At 46.0% G+C, this 20789-nt stretch overlaps 2 protein-coding genes and 1 long non-coding RNA gene across 5 annotated transcripts; 2 read left to right on the forward strand and 1 right to left on the reverse strand.

Annotated features, from left to right (window-relative positions):
- The first annotated feature begins 419 nt into the window (after positions 1–419).
- LOC6897413 (uncharacterized) lies at positions 420–1424 on the forward strand. Its single transcript, XM_002137529.3, has 2 exons — positions 420–981; positions 1049–1424. Exons 1-2 carry the CDS (start codon positions 545–547, stop codon positions 1191–1193), a joined length of 582 nt encoding a protein of 193 aa, XP_002137565.2. The 5' UTR covers positions 420–544; the 3' UTR covers positions 1194–1424.
- A 4716-nt stretch (positions 1425–6140) lies between these two features.
- side-IV (sidestep IV) lies at positions 6141–18273 on the forward strand. 2 transcript variants are annotated; one of them, XM_015182042.2, is made up of 17 exons: positions 6141–6484; positions 7693–7929; positions 11507–12132; positions 12210–12529; positions 12588–12791; positions 12890–13041; positions 13392–13536; positions 13625–13755; positions 13851–14010; positions 14631–14800; positions 14870–14993; positions 15048–15208; positions 15313–15454; positions 15519–15642; positions 15729–16084; positions 16149–16357; positions 16470–18273. In XM_015182042.2, the coding sequence occupies exons 3-17, from the start codon at positions 11753–11755 to the stop codon at positions 16707–16709; spliced, it is 3018 nt and encodes a 1005-aa protein (XP_015037528.2). In that variant the 5' UTR covers positions 6141–6484; positions 7693–7929; positions 11507–11752; the 3' UTR covers positions 16710–18273. The 2 variants fall into 2 exon arrangements, with proteins under 2 accessions (XP_015037528.2, XP_015037527.2); XM_015182041.2 differs by having other exon boundaries at positions 17545–18273.
- A 180-nt stretch (positions 18274–18453) lies between these two features.
- On the reverse strand, positions 18454–20037 carry LOC26532985 (uncharacterized). 2 transcript variants are annotated; one of them, XR_004470380.1, is made up of 3 exons: positions 19987–20037; positions 18669–18734; positions 18454–18608 (listed from the first exon to the last, which is right to left on the reverse strand). It is a non-coding gene; the product is annotated as an uncharacterized lncRNA (long non-coding RNA). The 2 variants fall into 2 exon arrangements; XR_004470381.1 differs by having other exon boundaries at positions 18454–18613.
- Positions 20038–20789: the final 752 nt, after the last annotated feature.

Raw genomic sequence — 20789 nt, forward strand, 5'->3', positions numbered from 1 at the left:
TATTGCATATATTCCTGATCAGCACCAACAGCCTACTCGTTTTACCCATGATAGTCTGTCCGGCCATAAGATCGCAGAGATCTCCGAGATTGTAATAGCCAGCTCAACCACTTTCTGAACCTATACACTCGTAAGACTATGAATTTTATATAAGGAACATGGAAAACAAATTTACTAATGGTTATTAACCAACCACCTACATTTGGAGTTGACGTGCAAGTGCAAGTTACACCAAGCCGAAGCCTGTGGCGCGTAGAACGTAGCTAGGCAGAAACGCAATCGACCGAGGGGTAGTGCTGCATAACGCACATAAAACCAACACATAAACGGTCGATAGATAGATGCCGGATAGATAGATGTTGGGAATGTTGGACTATATGTCGAACAATCGATGTACATATATCGATGCTCTTCCGAATCATCGAAGTAGTCGTATCTGAAATGCTTTCTTTAATCAAAGTTTATTTTTTTCAGACCTAATTCTCTCAACAAAATTCGCGATTGCCAGTGATTCCGACCAAAGTTTAGCGCTTCCTGCTTGAAGATGGAGCCGATCAAGGAACCGCCTCAGACATTTATCTTTGACGTCGTGGTCACCAATCTAGAGGCACAGGGCGTAGAAATCGCCGACCCCAAGCGGCTGGTGATCGATGTGAACTTCAATCGTATGCCATTGACCCTCACCTCGAGCCGGATCAATGTCAACGAGTTCAAGCCGGGCAGCGGTCTTCAGTTCGAGACGGAGCCCAACGCCCTTCGCCACACCCTCGAGGAATGCGGCATGACGTTCGTGGTAAAGTACGACGATCGCGCAGTGGGCAACGGAGAGATAGCCTTCCCTACCATGGTCACAGAGCGCATCGAACCAGGGATGAGTGACATCATCCACGTGGACACGTGCGTGTTGGGTAATGGGGCTGAGCCGGCCGGTATGCTGGAGATCCGCTGCCGCCTGATCATCCGTTGCAGTGATCAGCCGAAGTATGTAAAGAGCGCTGACACCAACTCAGATCCAATACTAATCAAAGTCTTTTCGAAATATCCGCAGGGTGGGAGGGAGCGAGTGCGAGCGGGACATGGACAACAGCATCAATCCGCAGGACATAATGTTCGTGGTGGGTGCGTCACGGCACTGTCCCAGTCCTTGCGATCCCTGCCTAGACGCCATGGACTTAGATTCGGATTCCCATTGACAATCCTGTATATTCCTTTCCAGAAAACCAGATCCAGGGGCAGCGTGCCGCCGGCCTCGTCGGTATCCGGAGGAGTTTAATCGATTTAGTAGCACAGCGTAGCGCGGATTACCAAGGGAATACGCGGAATACCAAGGGAAATGCCGTATTTGCCTCTATATCTGGTGGTTAGCTGTACTAATGTCTGTATTTCAAATTGATTTTGTCACGTGAGGCGAAGAGCACAAGAAATTGGAAAATGTTCTTTTATAAATCAGTCAAAATAATCTAGGGCTAAAGGTAGAAAATATATTGAGTAACCACTTTAAGCAATCTTTATCTTCTGCTACAAAAGATGCGAGTATCTGACAAGCATCCCAGATTGGGATAACTTCTTTGTTAGTACCTGTAGTTCTCTTGATTCTATTAATATAGTATTCGTTGACTGCATGCGATCAGGTGAATATTCCATGGACACTTCGTGTATCCAAATTAAACCCCAATAAATAGTGTGTTTCTTCTGATTAAAACTGCTTTGCCCAATCTATCTAATAGATACACATGCTCGTGTGTGGCTTAAACTGAAACACGCAAACTGACAGACCGACAGCCCGACAGACCGATAGACCAGCAGAGGGGCACTCGGGAACGGGCCGAATGAAGAAATATGAGTATGCAAATAAGCTTAAAGCGCACAATCGCAATCAAATACGACAGCAACAATAACTAGCGTAGCGTAGCGGTAAAGTGTTTAGACACGCAATGTCAATAAAGTATCTTATCTGGGAACATACGTTGAGCGGGCGATGGTTACGGATACGGATACGATACGTTACGATACGTTACTCGTCGTGTCCCGCTCATATAAGGCACGACACCGCCGTCGCACAATGTCTGTTATTCTTTTCTTTTTTCGGTGGGAGATGTTGGTGGATGTTGGGGAAAGGGAGCTCGCTCCGTCGTGGCCCATTCAAAAATGCGTGCCTACGAATTCTGATTATACATATACTTCTATCGCACGGGTCGAGAACAGAACAAAACAAAAAAAAAAACACCAAACTTAACAATGTCAAAGGGTTCGGTTTCTGAGCATTGGGTCGTGGGCACTGGCACCAGCTCTGCCTCTGGCTCGTGCTTTGGCTGTTCTTGAGTGCTACTCAGTCTCCGTCTCCGTCTCCGTGGGAGTGTATGCGTGTGTATCTTTTTGTGTTCGCAAATGATCTTTGCATGTTTGAAAAACATTTTAGCATGAAGGGCGTGGCAAGTGCGTAACGGACAGAGAGGCAGACAGATAGGCGGAGAGACGAGCGTTGGCCCGGACAGACATCGAGTCGAAAATTGCAAATTGAAATGTTACAGTTAAGCACGTATTAAGGTTTGGTTTGGATGGCATGTGTGCAGCGATAAATCGATGCGATGTATGGATTTCATTGGAATCAATGTGTATCCATCCAACCAAAATCCAAAGCCACGCTAGTCTGCTCCATCCTACAGGGTCGAACAGGCCCGTTTCCAAAACAAAATCATTTCTAATAAACGTAAATGAGCCGCGGCACGGAACAATCGCTGATAGCCGAAGCTCAGATACGCTCGAAGGTACAGACAAGGGGTTCACTTGAAGAAATAGATTTCGTTTAAATTTTCCATTGTAATTCCTACATAAAGTATCCATTATTAGTGAATTCCTGCATTCAGATTTAAAGGTTTTATTGTATTCTATGGCTCAACGGAATTACGATTTACTTATAATATATAAACAGTACTCATTCAGCGACATTATTATTCACATATATACATATATGTATAAAGCTCTATTGGTTCTATAACTCATTTGATCGGTGTTATTTGCATACAAATTGATGGGATATTTATGAATTAGTTGTCCTCCTACGGAGCACCGCAACAAAGGCAGAGTCAAATGTAAGGCGGGATTGTGTAAGCGAGTGTCTTCCATTGATATGTAAATTTTAATGGCCAAATAATCGCATGTATCTCCAATGTAAAAGCTTAATAAATTGATTAAATTCTTGGCTTTTATTAGGAAGTTGTCATTAAGTCATCAGCGGACGGCGGAGCTGCCACTAATTTGGCCGCTGCTATTAATTGTTGCCTTCGACAAGCAATTCGTTAAAGACCAATCGCAAACACGCCAAAACAGACCCAGCTTTTGGCATCATACTCGTATGTAAATTGGACAGAGACACAGTCTCAGTTCCGAGATTGGTATAATAAATGTTCGGGCCGAGAGAAACACATGTAAGGCATCTAGAAATGAGATTTTAAACGTTTAAGGCGAAGTATATAGTATGCTGCTGCTGCCGGCCCCAGTTTTGCATAGAGATATTCTAAGGAGGGGACTGGTATGATGGGACTGCGACCCATGACGAATGCCCAGCAAATGCAAATGGGAATGTGAATGGCTACAATACACAATGGACCTGGATTTCCCAGAAATTGGTCCGCACTATCGCTGGCAGTTGTTCGCTCAGCGCACGCGATCGCACCGTTTCGTGTTTCCATTAGGCACTCACAGATACACACTAGCACACTCTCACACTCGCACACTCGAACAGAGATGCATCTTAGTGCGGTTTGTTTACGTGGTGGAGATGCATCTTGCTATTTTTACATTGCATCCCGCATAACTTATTCTCTTCAATTCTAAACATTCCGTGTATTTCTTCCTAATTTGCTCATTGCTCTTCTTTTTATTGAACGGCCCAGCAGTCAAAGAATATTTATTGATGATATGACCACACCTATTTTATGAGCTAGCCAGCCCAGCCCACCGCCCCATACCACAGCAACTGTGCTGCAACCAGTCGCAGTCCTAGTACCGGTGCCAGAAATAAACCACAAATCCCTAGTGCTAAGTCCAAAATAAAAGCCAAGTCGATGGGAAGTGGGAGATGCGACTGCGGCTGCGGCTACGGCTACCATGGGTATTTGTGGGTGTGGGACTGGGACTGAGTGCACTGCCATCTCACTTGAGATTTCTCACACCTCATCTCTGTCAGACGGGGTTTTTTTGGGAGTCCGCGTTGGAGTTGCAGCTGGAGAAGGTGGGGTTGGTGGGAGACGTTGGGGTGGCGCATCCACGTGCCATGCTTTTGATCTGTTTAGCATTCCGTGGCACATCAGAAAGTCGTAACTATTGACAAGATCTGGAGCACCAACAAACTCGCCAGCAACCGAGAAGCCGAGAAGAATTGTTTTTCGAATCTGTTCAGATCGCGATTGAGGAGTCGAATGCGTTTCGGCAGCCCAGCGCTCGTGTATTTTGTATTTGTTTGCATTAATTTGTATATGTTACTTTAACGATTTAATGCACAGCATGGCACCGACCCGCCCCGACCCGACTGGGCATCCATCGAATGGAGTTCGATTCCCCATTCCCAGGTGATTGCACTCTCCGCCGCGGATTCGTTTGGGTGGCCGTGCACCCGGACCACTGCCACTCCCCTGTCCGTGCCGCAGCCATATCTCACAGACTCGATCTACAAAAGTCAATTCGGATTCGGATTGGGGGGCGCTCTTCCCGCTGGGGCTGGCTAGCGCAAATTGCCCGTGCGTTCCTTCACTACAACTTTCTTTCCGTATCAAATTGTGTGGATATTGCGCATCAATCACTTGATAAAGAACAACAGTGCCGCCGCTCTCACATGATGAATAACATCTGGCCGAATCAGAATTAAGGCCCAATGTTTTGCGCCAAATAAAAGTACGAGTGCGGCTGCGAGTGGGGGTGCGGGTGGGGGTGGGGGTGCGGGAGGAGTGTATGGAAATCCACTTGAAATGCTGCGCCAACTTATGGACTTGGCTCGTCACAGAATAAACATATTGATTGATAAGTGAATAATTCGTGAATAAGCCACGGATGTTTGCTTTAATTAATTTTGAATTGGCAAGTGAAGGAATCATCTTGAATAACATTTCCGCTCCCGGACTCCCATCTCACATCCTACCCAGATATTATTTCATTATTCATTTCTTGTGTGTGCTCTTTTTGGGCGAAATATTGATATTGTAAATCAAATTGTTCAAATTTAATCATATTAAACATCAATAAATTGTTATATTTTTACATTGTGTACATGGTGTGTATTCCTATATGGAATCACTATTCCTATCTAGCAATTTTACATATTGTCCGAAAAGTAATCGTGTCTAGCCGTAGTTATCTTAACTTTTATTGCTCTGTACATAGCATGTATACTATTATTTTAGTTAGTTAGGGTCAAATGTTCCATCAGTTTCTCACCGCTTGTAATAAAATATCAAAAAGTACCACCTGCGAAAGGTTCTAATTTTCGTTTAGGTAACCTTTTATATATGGAAGAAAACCTGTAACAAATATGAACATTTTTTGTAAATTCTTATATTTCCTTTTCCTCTTAAAAGCTCATTTGTATCTATTCGTATGATTCGTATATGGTTTTGCTTAAATACTTAATCGTACTACGGCGTATGCATAGGTATGTAAAGTACTTTTTCCTATTTATTTTTCCCATATAATTTGAATAGCACCACCAATAATTTGTAGAAACAATTAGTTATCGGGTAAGCAGAGTGTTTCTGTCGAGTAATCGTGTCTAGCTCTAATTACTTTTACAGCGACAACTTTTATCGCCCGTCGCAGGGAATATCTCCAGTTTGATGCGAAATCTTCACGCATAAATGACCAGGCAGGAGGCAGGAGGCAGAAGGCAGGGAGGTGGAAATTTGTCAGTTGCCGTTTTGTTGTCTGGTTTTTGTTGGCTTTAAAGATTTGCCATGGCATAGTCCGGCTTCGGCCTACAATTTACGAAATGCCGCACTCCACTCTGCTGTTGAGCTCGAATATCGTGTGCCAAGTTTCGAGCGAGCGCTCTCTTCCGATTCGTATTTCACATGCTGGTCTCTTCGGCCACGCGCGCTCCTCTCTCGCTCTCTTTGCTTGGGTTTCGTAGTTCGAATTTCGAAAAGAAATCAAAGCAGACAACGCAACGACTAACTCTGGGCATTCTTCGGGCGAAGCTATAACGGTACACAAGTTGCTGTCGGAAAACGGAAAACGCGAGCGTCCCAAGTGGAAATGTAGCCCAATCCGTTCGCTTCGGGGTATCCATCTAAAGCGGCCCTCGCACTCACACACACACACACACAACCACTCGCACGCACTCTCGGGCTCGTACCACTACAGGCGCCGCCGTGTGTCTTCGTATATGTGAGTAGAGCGCGTGCACAGGTGTTGGTGTTGGTGCTGGCGCTGGCATTGTATTCGGATACAGGATTTGCTGAAGTGCTTAATGAAACCATCGAGAGTGATAAATGTAAATGATTCGTTAATACCAAACGTATCCAATGACCAAAGTGCGGTTCCAACCATCCCATTTCCAGCCTCCAGTCCTGAGCCTCGTACTCGTACTCGTCCCCGTACCCGTAGTGTGAAAGAGTCTGTCGACTCGTTCGGTTTGCCGGTATTTTTGCACAATCGTATCGTACCGGCAACGGAAATCAAAACCGAATATTGAAGCCGTAACTCAGTTGCATTACCTGATGTGATGCGGCACAAGGATTACTCAAAAAATCGTATAAATTTTGTGAAAATCCACAACTATCGGAAACAGCAGCAACAGTACGACTGTAGTAGCCCAGCCTGACTTTGGAAATCGCTTAAATTCCCTTGCCCCTGTACCACTCGAAACCAATCCGCTCCACTCCACTCCACACCACTCTAGCCCACTCCACTCCACTCCACTCCACACCGTGCCATTCCACTCCAATCTGCCTCACTCGACAGGCTCATTGCTCGGTTTGTGGTGCCACTGTCACTGTCGCTCTCGCAGGCGCTGCCGTGCCCCGACTTCGTCGATAATTGGAATTTACGACTGTGGCATAAAAAAGGAGAACAGAGGCACAAGGATATAGCCCAGGCAGGGGCACGGGCACGGGCACGGGCCTCAGAGGCTCTTCCCACACAGGCTCGTCCTCGCCAATGTTGTTGTTCGGTGACTCCGACTCGTCCACAATGCTCTGTTCTCCGTCGTATTCTGTCTCCTACTCCTCTCCTACCACTCTCCTAAGCAGAAGCAGTCAGCCCTTCGATAGTGCCGTGTAAATATTTTTGTTTCCTGTCCTCGCTCGGAGTGTGGTACTGTGCGGTGACGTCCGGTGTGTTGCGGTGCGGTTCAATTGGCCTGTCACCGGCAGGCGCGCTGATTTGTTATGGTAATAGTTGTCAAAACGAGAGAGATTCGAGAGATCTTTAGTGGCACTTGATTACACTTGGCAACATGACAAATGTATTGTATGCTTTATTGTGCTGTATTGTGCGGATAGTGTGCGCTTAGCGAAATCCAAATCGAAATCGAAATCGAAACTGAGCTGCGGACAGTACAGAGGTGTGAACGTAAATCCGAACCAATTAAGAGTGCAATCAGAGTGGGACTGGACTGGAGGGCAGTCCGAGTGTTGGCTCGTTAAGAAGTTGGCTTGGCTTGAAGTTTCATTGAAACATCTATCTCTGGTTTCATCGCAGCTCCAGCTACAGTTCAGCGCAGACGGCGTGTCTGGGCCTCATTAGAAGACTGGTCAGCAGCCCAATCGAAATGGGAATCGGAATAAAATAAAACTAAGCAAAACCAAACCAAACAGAACAGAAAACAAGTAGAAAAAAGATAAGAAAATAAAATAAAATAAAACAGTGGATCCATTAGGACAGAGCGCGATGGAATATTGAATGGAATCATTTGGCTATATGCACATACATTAGCAGGTGAGTTATCTGGCCGCCTATTTCCCCGAAATTTATGCCCATGCATATCTGCATAATCGCAAATTAAGCTACATAATTAATAAGCCAAGAGGAAACCAAACCCAGCCTCACCTCACCTCCCCTCACAGCTGCCACTGCCGCTGTCACTGGGCGTTGATGTAGCACTTTGGGGAGCTATCTGCTCAAGCTGCCTTCTGGCAAACTTTTTATAAGGTACCCACATATGTATATGTATATGTATGTATCTGAACGTGCCACTGCGTTCCGAAAAGTATCGATGTCTGTAATCTTAATTAGCAACACCACAGCAACCGGCAACAGTCAGCAGGCAGTAGTAACCTGCCCAGCGCCAGGCACTCGAGCCGAAAACATCTTTTAGCATTTTAAGCATGGCGTACACTTTTCAGTGTTTTTTCTCCGTTTCCCAACGAAATCACATTACACTGAAAGCCGAAACCGGTTTCGGTTGATTTCTTGTCATATTTTGTATAGAAGCTAAGGTGTTTTGTACAAATGGCCAGCAAACCAAACAAACTAAAGTCCGCAGCCGCTCATAACCGGCTGCCCATCAAAGAGTTATTTATACCCATTAATACCTGAAGCACTCCTCGGGGAAACACACCCCTCGCACGAGTCACGAGACAAGAGACAATCTCTATGGTTAGTTGTATTGAAGTACTGGGCGGAGGTGGAGGTGAAGATGGAGTGCTACGGCCCGGCTGGGACCAACATGCAAATATCTTTGATCTGCTTTCGGGTTGAAAAATTCGCACCTCCATGTGAGAACAAAGCCCCCATGGGGCCCCTCAGTTGAGTGCATAAGAAATCAAGTTTACGACTGCTGCCGATGGGTCTGGATCTGGATATGGATATGGGAGTAAGGGGAGCAGGCACTTTATTTGCTTCCATTAGAAAACGCTTAGCACCCCGAATGATGACCACAGGAGGGAAATTTACCTACAAGTGTGAATTCCAATTCCATTTAAAGCATTTGAGATCTCAAGTTTACCCGGGTTTTATTCTCTGCGACACCTTCAATCAGACAATCGGACAGAATCGCTTTGTTTGCGTTACATTGGCCTTTTTTGCTGCATTGTCTGCGCTGGAAGCATAATTTCATTATTTGTAAAACGAAGTAAAACGAAAATAAATAATTAATAAATCAACGCATCCATTGTTTGTTCTCTGTCGCAATAAAAACAGATAAAAACTAATGAATTTGAAATGAGCAGGAATTCAAGTTTATTGAGATAACCGGTTTGGTTCGTTGCGATCAGTTTGTCCAGCATTCGATACATTCGTTGGCTTGGAATGACCAAAAACTGGCCAACAGTAGAAGAGATACTCGAGGCAGTGGCACAGAAGGCCACCAAATGCCCTTTCAAATACATCCAAATATTGTTTGATCTGTTCCCTCATCCACGGTTGATCTTTGTGGACAAACATAACATTTTTATGGTGAAACAGTTTTTACATAGAACACTTCCAAAACTTAACACAAATGGAAACAACTATAGGCTTCGATTTGAAAAGGGAGTATTATAGCCCCATCATAAAGCACACAATATCTAAAAATGATTAAAAATCTAAACATATATATTAGAATAGAAAATTATCAGAATTCAGAGTCAATGTCCTAATCTAAGAAAAGATGAACCCCACTTTTATAAAGAGTTTTACACCTCAATACCAATTTGGTCACAATTGGTTAACCTCATAATGTTAATAGTCCACGAGATTAACCTTTGCTGGAGGAGAATTTATACTACCCTTCGCGAGGGTATCATTTGTAAAAAAGCCCAGCCCTATGCCTATTGCCGCAGATTTGTATTTTGCTTTGTTTTTTTATTTGTAGACCAGGCTCAAGTCTGGGCCAAGTGTTTTGTCTATCACATTCATAGGCATATTTACGAGCAGCATTTATTGATGCTGTTGTTGGTTATTTTTCTCTGAGGGCGGGGGGAAATGGAATATCGTAATAATTAATTAAGTTATAACATTAAAAGGCCATAAAGGGGCATTATGGCCATAACTTTGAGTGGACGCATGAGCATGAGCTATGCCACAAGCCTGGAATCTCGGATATTCGTTACGAACAGACCCATAACTCTTTTCTCTTTTGTTATCAGGGGCAGATCTGGGCAGTGGAAGCGGGATACTCGGCCATATGCTGATGCGATAGCCCTTTCCCCCAGGCAGCTCCTGCTTCTGCCTCTGACAGATTCCGGCCATCATCATCATCTTTTACGACTCTGACTGTGACTGCGACTGCGACTGACCAGGCCAATCATGGTTACTTTCCTAACCAGAACCTGCCTTGCATTCCTCTCTCTGCCACTGTCTTTGTCTCTGTCTCTATGCGAATGATGTTGTCAGTTTTGAGTTTTGGCTTAGTTTTGTTTGGTTTTGGTTTTGGCCATTCCAGCCATGTGCCAAATAAATGACTTCACATTTTTAAAGATATTACGTTGACAGCCTGAGATTGGGAGATGCCGGCGAGCACCTTCGAGTATACTCAAAGTCATTGACGAGTCGACCGAAGATGCGTCATGAATTCCGACCTGGTCATGAGCTCAGAACCCCATTCCTTGGATGAGTAGAAATATGAATATATTTAGAAAATGGCATTTGCCGAGTTTACTGTTTCCCCTGCAACAGCCAAGCAATAAAACGGCTAGAAACACTTATTTGGCTATTTTAGAGAATCATAATACTCGCGAAAACGTGTGGGAAGTGTTGAAGCCAGCCAGTTGATACCAGGCATTGTTCTCGAGAATACCTTTGATTTATTGGCGAAATGATTGGAATTGACAGCGGTTATTAATTGTGGCCATGCACACAATGGACACGCTGAACAAGGCAAACAATCACATACGAGTATTCAAATGAATGCCCTTGGATCTGGCCCAATGAAGTTTGACTGAGCATTTGGATCTGGGATAATGAATGCCTTGGGGTCGTATCCGTATTTATACTCAGCGAGATAATTAGTCCTCCATGGAATGAAGTTTTCCCAAACGCCTCAAGATATGCAGCACAATCTCGATTTGCTGCCACCAGAGTGGATTCCGTTCCTCATTCATTCTTTAACTGTTATCTCAACTGATTCAACTGTCTCTTAGATGAAGTGAAATTTAAAGACCTGAAATTAAGAATTTATTGAATAAACAGCCTGTATTGTAAAGCATATATGTCCTAAAAATTGCGAAATCTGTGAAAAACAAACCTCTTTCGGCTATTTTGATGAAGCGTACATAAATATTTCAAATGTTTGTCTGCACAAATATTTGAATTGGATTACATTTTATTTATTGTAGTTGGAGTTGCATGTATTTTGTTATGAATTCAAATACTATATACACAGCTCCGAGCTCCCAGTTTATTAGATCTGTTTGTATGAGACGAGAATACTTATTTATCAATGTTATGCGTTGAATAAAACAAGCAGATATTTAGCAGATAGAGAAGTAAAAGGGAAAATTCAATAGAGCTGAACTGAACAAATATTTCTCATTTTTTCTCCTGAATGGAACTTCACTTCCTATCCACTAATGAATTGAATTATTGCATTATGCAGCCAAAGGACATCCCAATCATCCTCACTCGACGCCACTTCACTCCACTCCACTCCACTGGCTGGGCGTGCTAGTGCACGACGGCCGTTCTGACTGCGGAAAACATGGATGAAAATGCGATAAGCACTCGATAAATATGAGCAGAGGCAGTGCCAGAGGCAGCGACAGACACAGAGACAGAGACAGACACAGAGTCTTAACAAGCGACAACTTTCAGTAAACAAGAAAGCGAAGAGCAGAAGCATATCATGCATCCCGAGGCAACGATCGATATAATGTGCCAGCAGCCCAAGGAGCCACGTCCCCATCCACATCCCAGCCGATGGCGGCGACTGAAGCTGCATTATTCGCTCCCCTGGAGCCTTGGCATTGGCACGGGCATGGGTCCGTTGCTCCTGATGCTCCTGATTCTCCTGCTGGTTACGCTGGAGACCTGCCAAGTGCGGGCCTCCTACCTAGAGCCCGATGAACTCATCCAGGAGCTGGACCGACCGGTGCCGCTGACATCGGTGCAGGGTGTGCTGGGCCGGCAGGCCATGCTTCCCTGCGACATCTCGCCGCTGGAACGCGATGACGCCGTGTACATGGTGCTTTGGTTCCGCGAGGGCGATGGCGAGCCCATCTACAAGTGAGTGGAAGGTGCCAGCGGGCTTCATATGCAGCCTCTGCCTGCCTGGGCCTGGGACTAACCATATTTCATTGCAGCTTCGATGTGAGGGGGCGGCAGTTCGGCCAGGCGCGCCTCTGGTCCTCGCCGCTGGCCTTCGGGACACGCGCTCACTTCAGCAGCACCACCCACCCCGCCCAGCTGAAAATAGACAACATACGCATCGAGGACGAGGGCGTCTACCGCTGCCGAGTCGATTTTCGCAATTCGCCCACGAGGAATCTGAAGATAAATCTAACTGTCATCGTGCCCCCAGACAGACCCATCATCTATGGCCAGAACAGGCATGAAAAGGCCAGCAATGTCGAGTCCTTCAATGAGGGCAACGATATTGTCCTGTCCTGCGAGGTCTCAGGCGGTAAGATCCCTGTCCCCAGCTCTGAATGTGCTTATTTCTACGCTGCGTGTGTCTCCAGGTCGACCGCGTCCCAATGTCACATGGTACTTGGACAACACGGCCATCGACGAATCCTTCGAACAGCGCCCCGACGGCAAGACCATCAACCACCTGTCCTACCCCAACGTGGGCCGCCAGCATCTCAACTCTCGGCTCGTGTGCGTGGCCAGCAACACGAACCTGACGCCACCCAATAACAAGGTCGTCATACTGGATGTGAATCGTAAGTGGAAGCACAGGGGGCACAGGGGGCGCAGAGGTATTTTCCACAGAAGTATGGATTTATTTACTAGGGACCTTTTCGTTTCGATTTGCTTCCAGTGAAACCCATGGCGGTCCACATACTCACCAAGGATCGCTTCGTCTCCGCCGATCGTACCTACGACATTGAGTGCAAGAGCTCCGGCTCTAAGCCGCCCGCTCTCATCACCTGGTGGAAGGGCAGTAAACAGCTCAAAAAGCTCACCAAGAACGTAAGTTCCAGTTCGCGTTCCATTCTGGTTCGCTCCGTTCGGTTCGGGTTGGTTCGATTCGGGTTAAGTTAAGCGGAGCTGAACACTCATTTCGAATGCACAAAGTCTCGGGCTCATTAATTAAACACAAATTAATATTGTACGGGTAGAAGAGGTGGTGCGTTGCTTATAATTGCCACAATTTTCGTTTTCATTTTCGCTTATTTCTCGGTCTCGGTCTTGGCCTTGGCTTTCTTTGCCGTTCTTTTCGTTTCTGTTCTGTTCTGTTCGTTTCGTTTCATTTCGTTTCCTTTTCTTTCCGTTTCATTATTCATTTCCTAATGGACTCTGTTTGCGTTTCTTTTTTTTAGTTTAATGAACCCGATAATCAATCTCTAAGTATACTGACGTTTACGCCCGGACGCGAGGACGATGGCAAATATTTAACATGTCGGGCAGAAAATCAATTCATCGACGGCAGCGCCATCGAGGACAAATGGCGTCTCATTGTCCACTGTAAGTGCTGAAGGAGAAAGGAGACAGCGAGTCTGAAAAGGAGAGGGTGAAACTTAATTGGGAAAACATATCTCTGTCCTCCAAACAGTCCAGCCCACGACAACGCTGAAGATTGGCTCATCCCTGAACCCGGACGACATCAAAGAGGGGGACGACGCGTACTTCGAGTGCGTCGTTCAATCGAATCCCAAACCATACAAGATGTCCTGGTTCCACAACGTAAGCGAAAACTTTATATTTATCCTCCTTCTGATGAATTCACCTCTCAACTGTGCAACCTCTATGCCATCCATACCCATATATCGAATATCTAGGGCAAGGAGCTGCAGCATAACATCTCCGCCGGCGTCATCCTCTCGGATCAGTCGCTGGTGCTGCAGAGCGTCTCACGTGCCTCGGCCGGTGACTACACTTGCCTCGCTGTCAACTCTGAGGGCAAAGGCCCAAGTAATCCGGTCACATTGCGCATACGCTGTAAGTAAACGCTAGCCAAATCCCGGCCGTCTCGGCCACATCCCCATACCCATCCCCATCCCCCATCACCGTACCATTCACCATGCTCGAAGTCACCAAAGTTTGGCTTTGAACTAACGTCTATGTAATTTCCAATTTAATCCTTGAGTTTGAATGGCTCTTAATGTATTTAGAGTGGGGGCTTCGGATTCTACTGCCCCGTTCTGGCCCAAAGCCAAAAACAAAAGCCCAGTAGGTGTGTCAGCCTCAGCATTCCATACCATGCCACATACCACCCACCACCTCCATGCCCTTTCCGTCGGCCCACTCAGCCCACTCAGCTCACGTTAATGACCAAGATTATGGCGCAATGAATGCATTGCCTTGGCACTGGCACCAAATGATATTCCAAATGACCAGAAGAGGAGGGAGCAGGGCTTAGACAGGCGGCAGGGATTGCAGTGGCCAAATGTTGGAGCCAAATTCGAAATTAATTCAAGCCAGTTTAAAGAGCCGCTCGGCTGGTGGCTGGTGGCTGGTGGCTAGGACAGGCGCTTGCATATTGAGATTTATTCTCGGCCACCCTAATAGGGCATTAAATATTTCAATAAGTGTTCTAATTATTTATTCGTCTCCGGCAGACGCCCCCATCTGTGCCACCGACCACGAGGAGCTGCTGGGCGCCTTAAAGCACGAGACGCTGCCACTGAAGTGCGAGGTGGACGCCTCGCCACCCGCCGACTCCTTTCACTGGACCTTCAACTCGTCGGGGGAGCAAACCGAGCTGCCCGCTCGCCTGCACTCCACTGAGGTAAGCCACACACTTAATAGAGTTGTTAGTGGTCGCTCCACGATACGCTATCGATACGCTCCCTTGCAGACTGGCATGTCGCGACTGAACTACACGCCCAGCACGGATCTGGACTATGGCACAATTTCCTGCTGGGGCAAGAACTCTATTGGCATGCAGAAGAGTCCTTGCGTCTTTCAAATTGTCGCAGCGGGTAAGCACCGACCAGGCTCTACATTGTACGGGCTCAACATAACTCTACCCACAGGTCGGCCCTTTCCCCTGCAAAACTGTTCGGTGACCAATCAATCGGTGGACTCCCTGCAAGTCGACTGCATCGAGGGATTTGATGGTGGCTTGCCTCAGGGTTTCATGCTGGAGCTGGTCGAGTTGAACACCTTGCGATTGGCCAGGAATATCACAGTTTCGGTAAGTAGAGTAAGGGTAACATGATTCATAACACATGATTTCCGGAATATATAGGGTACCCAAGTTGTTACTTGATTTCGCAATTCCTTTTTTATTCTATTCAGCATACTCCGGTCACTTTTATTATTGACAATCTGGACCAGGCTGCCACGTACCGGATGGTAATATTCGCTGTCAATGCCAAGGGTCGCTCCGAGCCCACCATAATCGATGACATCAACTTCAAGGGGGTGGCCAAGTTCACGGGTGAGACTATGAGAGTGCTTCCAATTGGAGTTTGCCTTGTAATAATTGAGTTGCGGATCCACAGGTGCCTCGACGGGTCTCTCCATGCCGCTGTCGCCGTTCCTGGCAGGTCTGACCCTTTTCTGTGGCCTCCTCTTTGCCATCTTTTGCATCATGCTCGCTGCCATCTACAGGAGGTTCTCTAATCGGTGCGTTAGCTAATGGCTAATGGCCAATGGCTAATCGGTGTGGCTTTGGCTTTGGCTTTGCTATAATGACCTCATTTAAATTGCAGGCGCACCGACAACAACCTGAAGGTTGCGAAGCACACGCAGCTGAGCATTCCGGCGGACTGCCAGCTGGACCCACTGCATCCGGGTGGGCACGGCGGGCAGCCGGAGCAGGGGAACCACCAGCCGCATCACAGCCTGCTGCCCCTTAATTGTGATAATCGCAACGCGGTCGACTGCGCCAACCTGGGGGAAGTAAGCGTTGGGGTCGGCATGGACGGGGTCAAAGGGAGCTCTCCCATCGGCCTGGTGGCCCTGGGCAGCGAAACGCTTCGCTCGACGGCGCGGACCCGGCACAGTCCGCTTGCCGATCAGGTCGATATAGACGACACAGATCCCGATGTTATACCAAATCAGTATGGTAAGTGGTCATCATCACATCACAGCCCGTACTGTTCCCTAAGTAAAATGTGCCTGCTCCTTAGAAAAACGTCCACTGAAAAGTCTGGTGTCGCCACCGGGCTTTGCCAGCCCCTCGACTCGCCTAATGCAGCGCGACTACGTCCGGGAGACGGAGCTGGTGAAGGGCAGCTGCGAGGCAGTGGGCGCGCCGGAGGGACTGTCCAGTATAGGGCTGATGAGCAGTTCCGGCAACGAGGTGCTGCACTACACCTTTCGGCCCAGCAAGCAGATCGTAAGTATCCGAGATTCGAGGGGACTTTGGTGATGGGCTGGGATCTGGTCTTCAATCATGGTGTCATCTCATTTCTGGTTTCCTCTCTCTTTCCCCGCTTTCGCCTGAACAGAGCTATGCAACCCTCAATAGGAAGGGCATAACAACCTGTAGTCCACCGCTGGGCACGCAGAACTACAGTGTGAGCACATCGACGCCCTCATCCTCATATCATCTAACACCGCAGCCCATGGAGGTCAGCCTGCTCAGTCCGAACCATCCATCGGTGACGTCCTCGCTGAGCGAATACCGATTTCGAACCGGGCCCGAGATAGTCACCACTTCCAATCGCATACAGGAAAGTTGTATATAAACTTCACACACACACACACACACACACAAGTCACACGCATCTATACATACATCAAATGCTACATACCGTACTCGTACTCGTATATACCTATACTTACTTCTGAGTGTACAAAAACAAAAGCAAAAGCAACATATTATCGAGAGCAAAGTGGAACTGTATTAATGCATTGATATCGTACCGTAACGTAACGAATAACGTATCCTAGCAGCTAGACGTATTTATTCGCATGGTTTGAGGAAAGACTTCTCCTAGCTCGTAAGCATCTTGTGTACTTATTGCATTCATCATCGAATCAATGCCAAAAGTGTAGACGAATACACTCGTTTTGTAAATAGTTGTTGTCATCTGTTGTTGTAACTAAGTCTAATCCCATGAACCGAACCTAAAGCTGAATCTGCAACTAAAAACTCCCTCGAAAGTGAAACGGAAACAGTAACAGAAACCGAAACATTCTGGTAGATCAGAAACGAACGAAAAAACTTCTAAAGAACATATCGTTTATCTTTATACCCACTGCCATATCCGCATCCCATGTCCCCAACCCAACATATATGTATATATGTTTCTTCCGACATGAGGTTCCAAACACGCTGTCAACTTAACATATCGCCAGACATCCTAAAAGAACTGTGCTCCCGCCTAACATTGCTTGAACCAGGCTAAGGCTAAGCTAACCCGCTTTCCCCGGACGGGGTCTCGGTCTCGGTCTCAAGGTCGAGGTCGAGGTAAATGTTGCGCGCCAAACCCTGAGCAAAACTGAGCAAACCGATTGCAACTAATTTACGCCATGATATATAAATAAACATATAAACTTGTATCCATTTAATCTAAACAGGACCTGCACTCTTCCAGACCCGGCAGAGTTCTGCGGGAGTCGCATTTGTGAGAATATCATGTCCATATCCTCTATAAAAGTATTACCTATTGATTTTCAATTTGATTAACTGAAGTGTTTAAGTGTAGCTACCACATACTTGTATTTATCTAGGCCTAAGTAGCCCTAAGTGTCGGTCTAAGTGCAATGTACATACATGATTAAACACACATATAGAAGCATGCTAGAGCTCGCTTGTCAAGGACTCAAAATGGTAACGCACGGAAGAACTGAACAGAACAGCACATAGAAAATTCTCCGTGAAATCTACTCGACAACTGTACATATATACATAGATCATAACTAATGGTGAGGGATATATGTTTTTCGCTTCTACGAGTATGTATGTTGTTGCCCCATCTAGGAGTAATTTAAGCATTTATAATATAGAACAATTGCAAGGCCACCACATATGTGTACATCTTCGGCGAGATCCGAGATGGGATTCGCCTCGTCTGAATTATTCTGCGGTGTTCTTTCCCACCTGGACCGGACACCTCTCCAGCGGGAGGATGGTATACATTATATGTACTTATAAATATGTATGTATGTATGTATGCTAGAGAGTTTCTGCCAAGAAGTACACCTAATACAAACAGAAATGCAAAGATTAGTATAATTTGTCAAACATAGTTTTTGTAACTATTAGGAGAAATATTAAATACAATTAAATTATAACTAAATGGAACTTAATCACACTGCGTTTCACTGTTGGACCACCGCCGCTTTAATAAGCACTTGGGCAGCAGGAGGTATTGCGGACACGAACCTAACTCCTGCGGCACTAGTACTTAGGAAAGCAAACCGCCAAAATGCACAAGATATGTATGTACAAGGTAAGTGCTCAAAATATACTCACCCGTGATCTCCCGTGCCGTGACCCCTCCTTGAACTGCTGTTCTGATCTGATCTCTGCAATGATAGAATGGGTTCTTCTGCTGGATCGTTGGATCGATGGGAATGACAGCATCACAGCATCCCTCACAATTGACAGCTCGAAGCATCCGTCCGTTGTGTAATGTATTCTGAACTATGCACTTCATCGTTTAGTTTTGAGTTATTAATATCTATAAACGATACTTAACCTTCTGTGGCAGCTGTGTCATGCATCTGTATCCAATCTCCTTCTCCTTCTCCATCAAATACGAGTACTACCCTCCCCAAAAATAGAAAAATACGAGTATTATTGCCCCTCCACTTCGGGTCTTCGTTTGCCAGTGTATGTACGGGCAGTCATATATGTATGTAGATGTGTAGATGTATCATTGCAAGTCATATACGGATGGCATATTGCTATGGCTAGTAACCTCTTGCACATAATACATAAGTTTATTAAATTTAAATTGGCTTAATTGACCCTCATTCGTTTTCCGTTGCCCGATGCCCGTATTCGCCGACAGCGTTCAAATTTACTCCGTGACAGACGACAACGGCCACGTCGCATCTGCTCCGGCTCCGGCTCTGTCCCTGTCCGTGCCCTGTGTGTGTTGTTGCCTTCATTGCTGGAGCATTCAAAGTCAATTGAATTTAAACGAATAAAAATACACACAATGCGAATGTGCAGAAGCAGTCTTATTGTGCCGCTGCGATGTCGCTGCTCTCGGTTATGAGTGCTGCTTCTGCTGCCGCTGCTGCCGCCGCTGCTGCCGCTGCTGCAGCTACTACTGGGGCAAGCGTCAAGTACTTGTCAAAAAAGCAGAAAATGACAGGGTTCGGGGCACAAGCTCGTACTCGTATGTGCAACAATTTGTCGGCGCAAGATGCGCAAACAAAGTACAATAAACAGTTGCCTGAATGCATTCATCATCTAAATTAGAATATACATAGATTAATCAGAGCACAATAACACTTAGTTAAGTGAATCCAGTAGCAGCCGCAATTGTCGTCGTCAGAAATCTGATGCACTTCCTGAGTTGCATTAACGGCAGCTTTTGTTGCAAACTGATTGTATTTTATATTTTATATTCTATACATTTCTGAGCCCAGATTCGAGTGCATCTTAATCTGCATTAATGGACGCTCATTTGAGTACCTTACACACAATTCAGTGTGATATACATGAAAATATTCAGAATGGCAAACCGTTTCTTCTTCAATAACTGCTGCACACACAACAAGAATTATATAAGAATACTTTCTGAACCAAGTATTGCCATTAATTTAATAAATATAGAATTTCTTTGCACTAATTAAAAATGGAAATTATATTCCACGCTACTCTCAGTTGCCAAAGCTGAAGACACTGAGCTCTACTCCCTGAGCCATCCCCATATTGCACAGATGGACAATGCATATATGTTGTACTTATTTGCAGAATAACATTAAGTTAATGAACAATTTCCGAGCGGAGATAACGAAAATAATGTGGAAACATTTCGCATTTCGCAGTCGTATCATACATACCATATTTTGCTTTCCGGAAAAATGGAGAGTCGGAGAGCGTGGAGAGAGTGGAGAGAGTGGTAGAGTGGATGAGTGGGAGATCCGATCCGATCCGCTCCGCACGCGAGGGAGAGTCATCCATTCTATCGTTGCCGTCGCCGTCGCCGTCGCCGTCGCTACCGCAGCCGCTGTACAGCTCGACGACGAAAACGTTGATTGCGATTATCGCGCCTTCGAAGGGTCTTAACCTCGCTCGGAGAATTGACCAGCGCCAGTGGGCGCTGTTTCCAGCATATGTACATACATACATATGCATACACATAATGTATTTACTCGTATGCAATTATATTTTTTTAAATATTTGTGCTTTAATGTTCGCAGGGAAAGTATGTGGTGTGGTGCACAGTCTTGTTTTTTTTTGTTTTCGTGTTGGTTTTCCGAGAAGTGGCGCATCCCATGCACACCGCGATCTGGGATGCGAGATCCGTGATCCGAGATCCGAGATCTGAGATCTGAAGTCCGCGGCTGAGCGCGGAGAACTTTTCCGCTCGAAGGCGATTCCACAACTGATTTGTGCAGTGATCGCGTGGACAGTCGTTGGATTTTTGAAAATAACCATCAATTCATTGCCGAGCGGCTCGCCGTCCGATCCGCTCTCTGTATGGGTGTGGTGTGTCCATGTGCGCTCGACACGCCGCCCTCATATGCGTACTCTCTTATGAGCGACTGTGTGTAGTTGTGTGAGTACACAATGATGATGTACCTACATAAATACATACATACATACATACATCAACATCAATTCTGCAACAATTCCGATCGAG

This window comes from Drosophila pseudoobscura, chromosome 2 (genome assembly GCF_009870125.1).
Source record: "Drosophila pseudoobscura strain MV-25-SWS-2005 chromosome 2, UCI_Dpse_MV25, whole genome shotgun sequence".
Lineage (NCBI taxonomy): Eukaryota > Metazoa > Arthropoda > Insecta > Diptera > Drosophilidae > Drosophila > Drosophila pseudoobscura.

Coding starts and splice junctions, on each gene's coding strand:
- LOC6897413 (XM_002137529.3), top strand. CDS start 545: ATGGAGCCGATCAAGGAACCGCCTCAGACATTTATCTTTGACGTCGTG. Junction 982..1,048: donor CGTTGCAGTGATCAGCCGAA/GTATGTAAAGAG, acceptor AAATATCCGCAG/GGTGGGAGGGAGCGAGTGCG.
- side-IV (XM_015182042.2), top strand. CDS start 11,753: ATGCATCCCGAGGCAACGATCGATATAATGTGCCAGCAGCCCAAGGAG. Junction 16,085..16,148: donor TGTTATACCAAATCAGTATG/GTAAGTGGTCAT, acceptor CCTGCTCCTTAG/AAAAACGTCCACTGAAAAGT. Junction 16,358..16,469: donor TTCGGCCCAGCAAGCAGATC/GTAAGTATCCGA, acceptor TCGCCTGAACAG/AGCTATGCAACCCTCAATAG.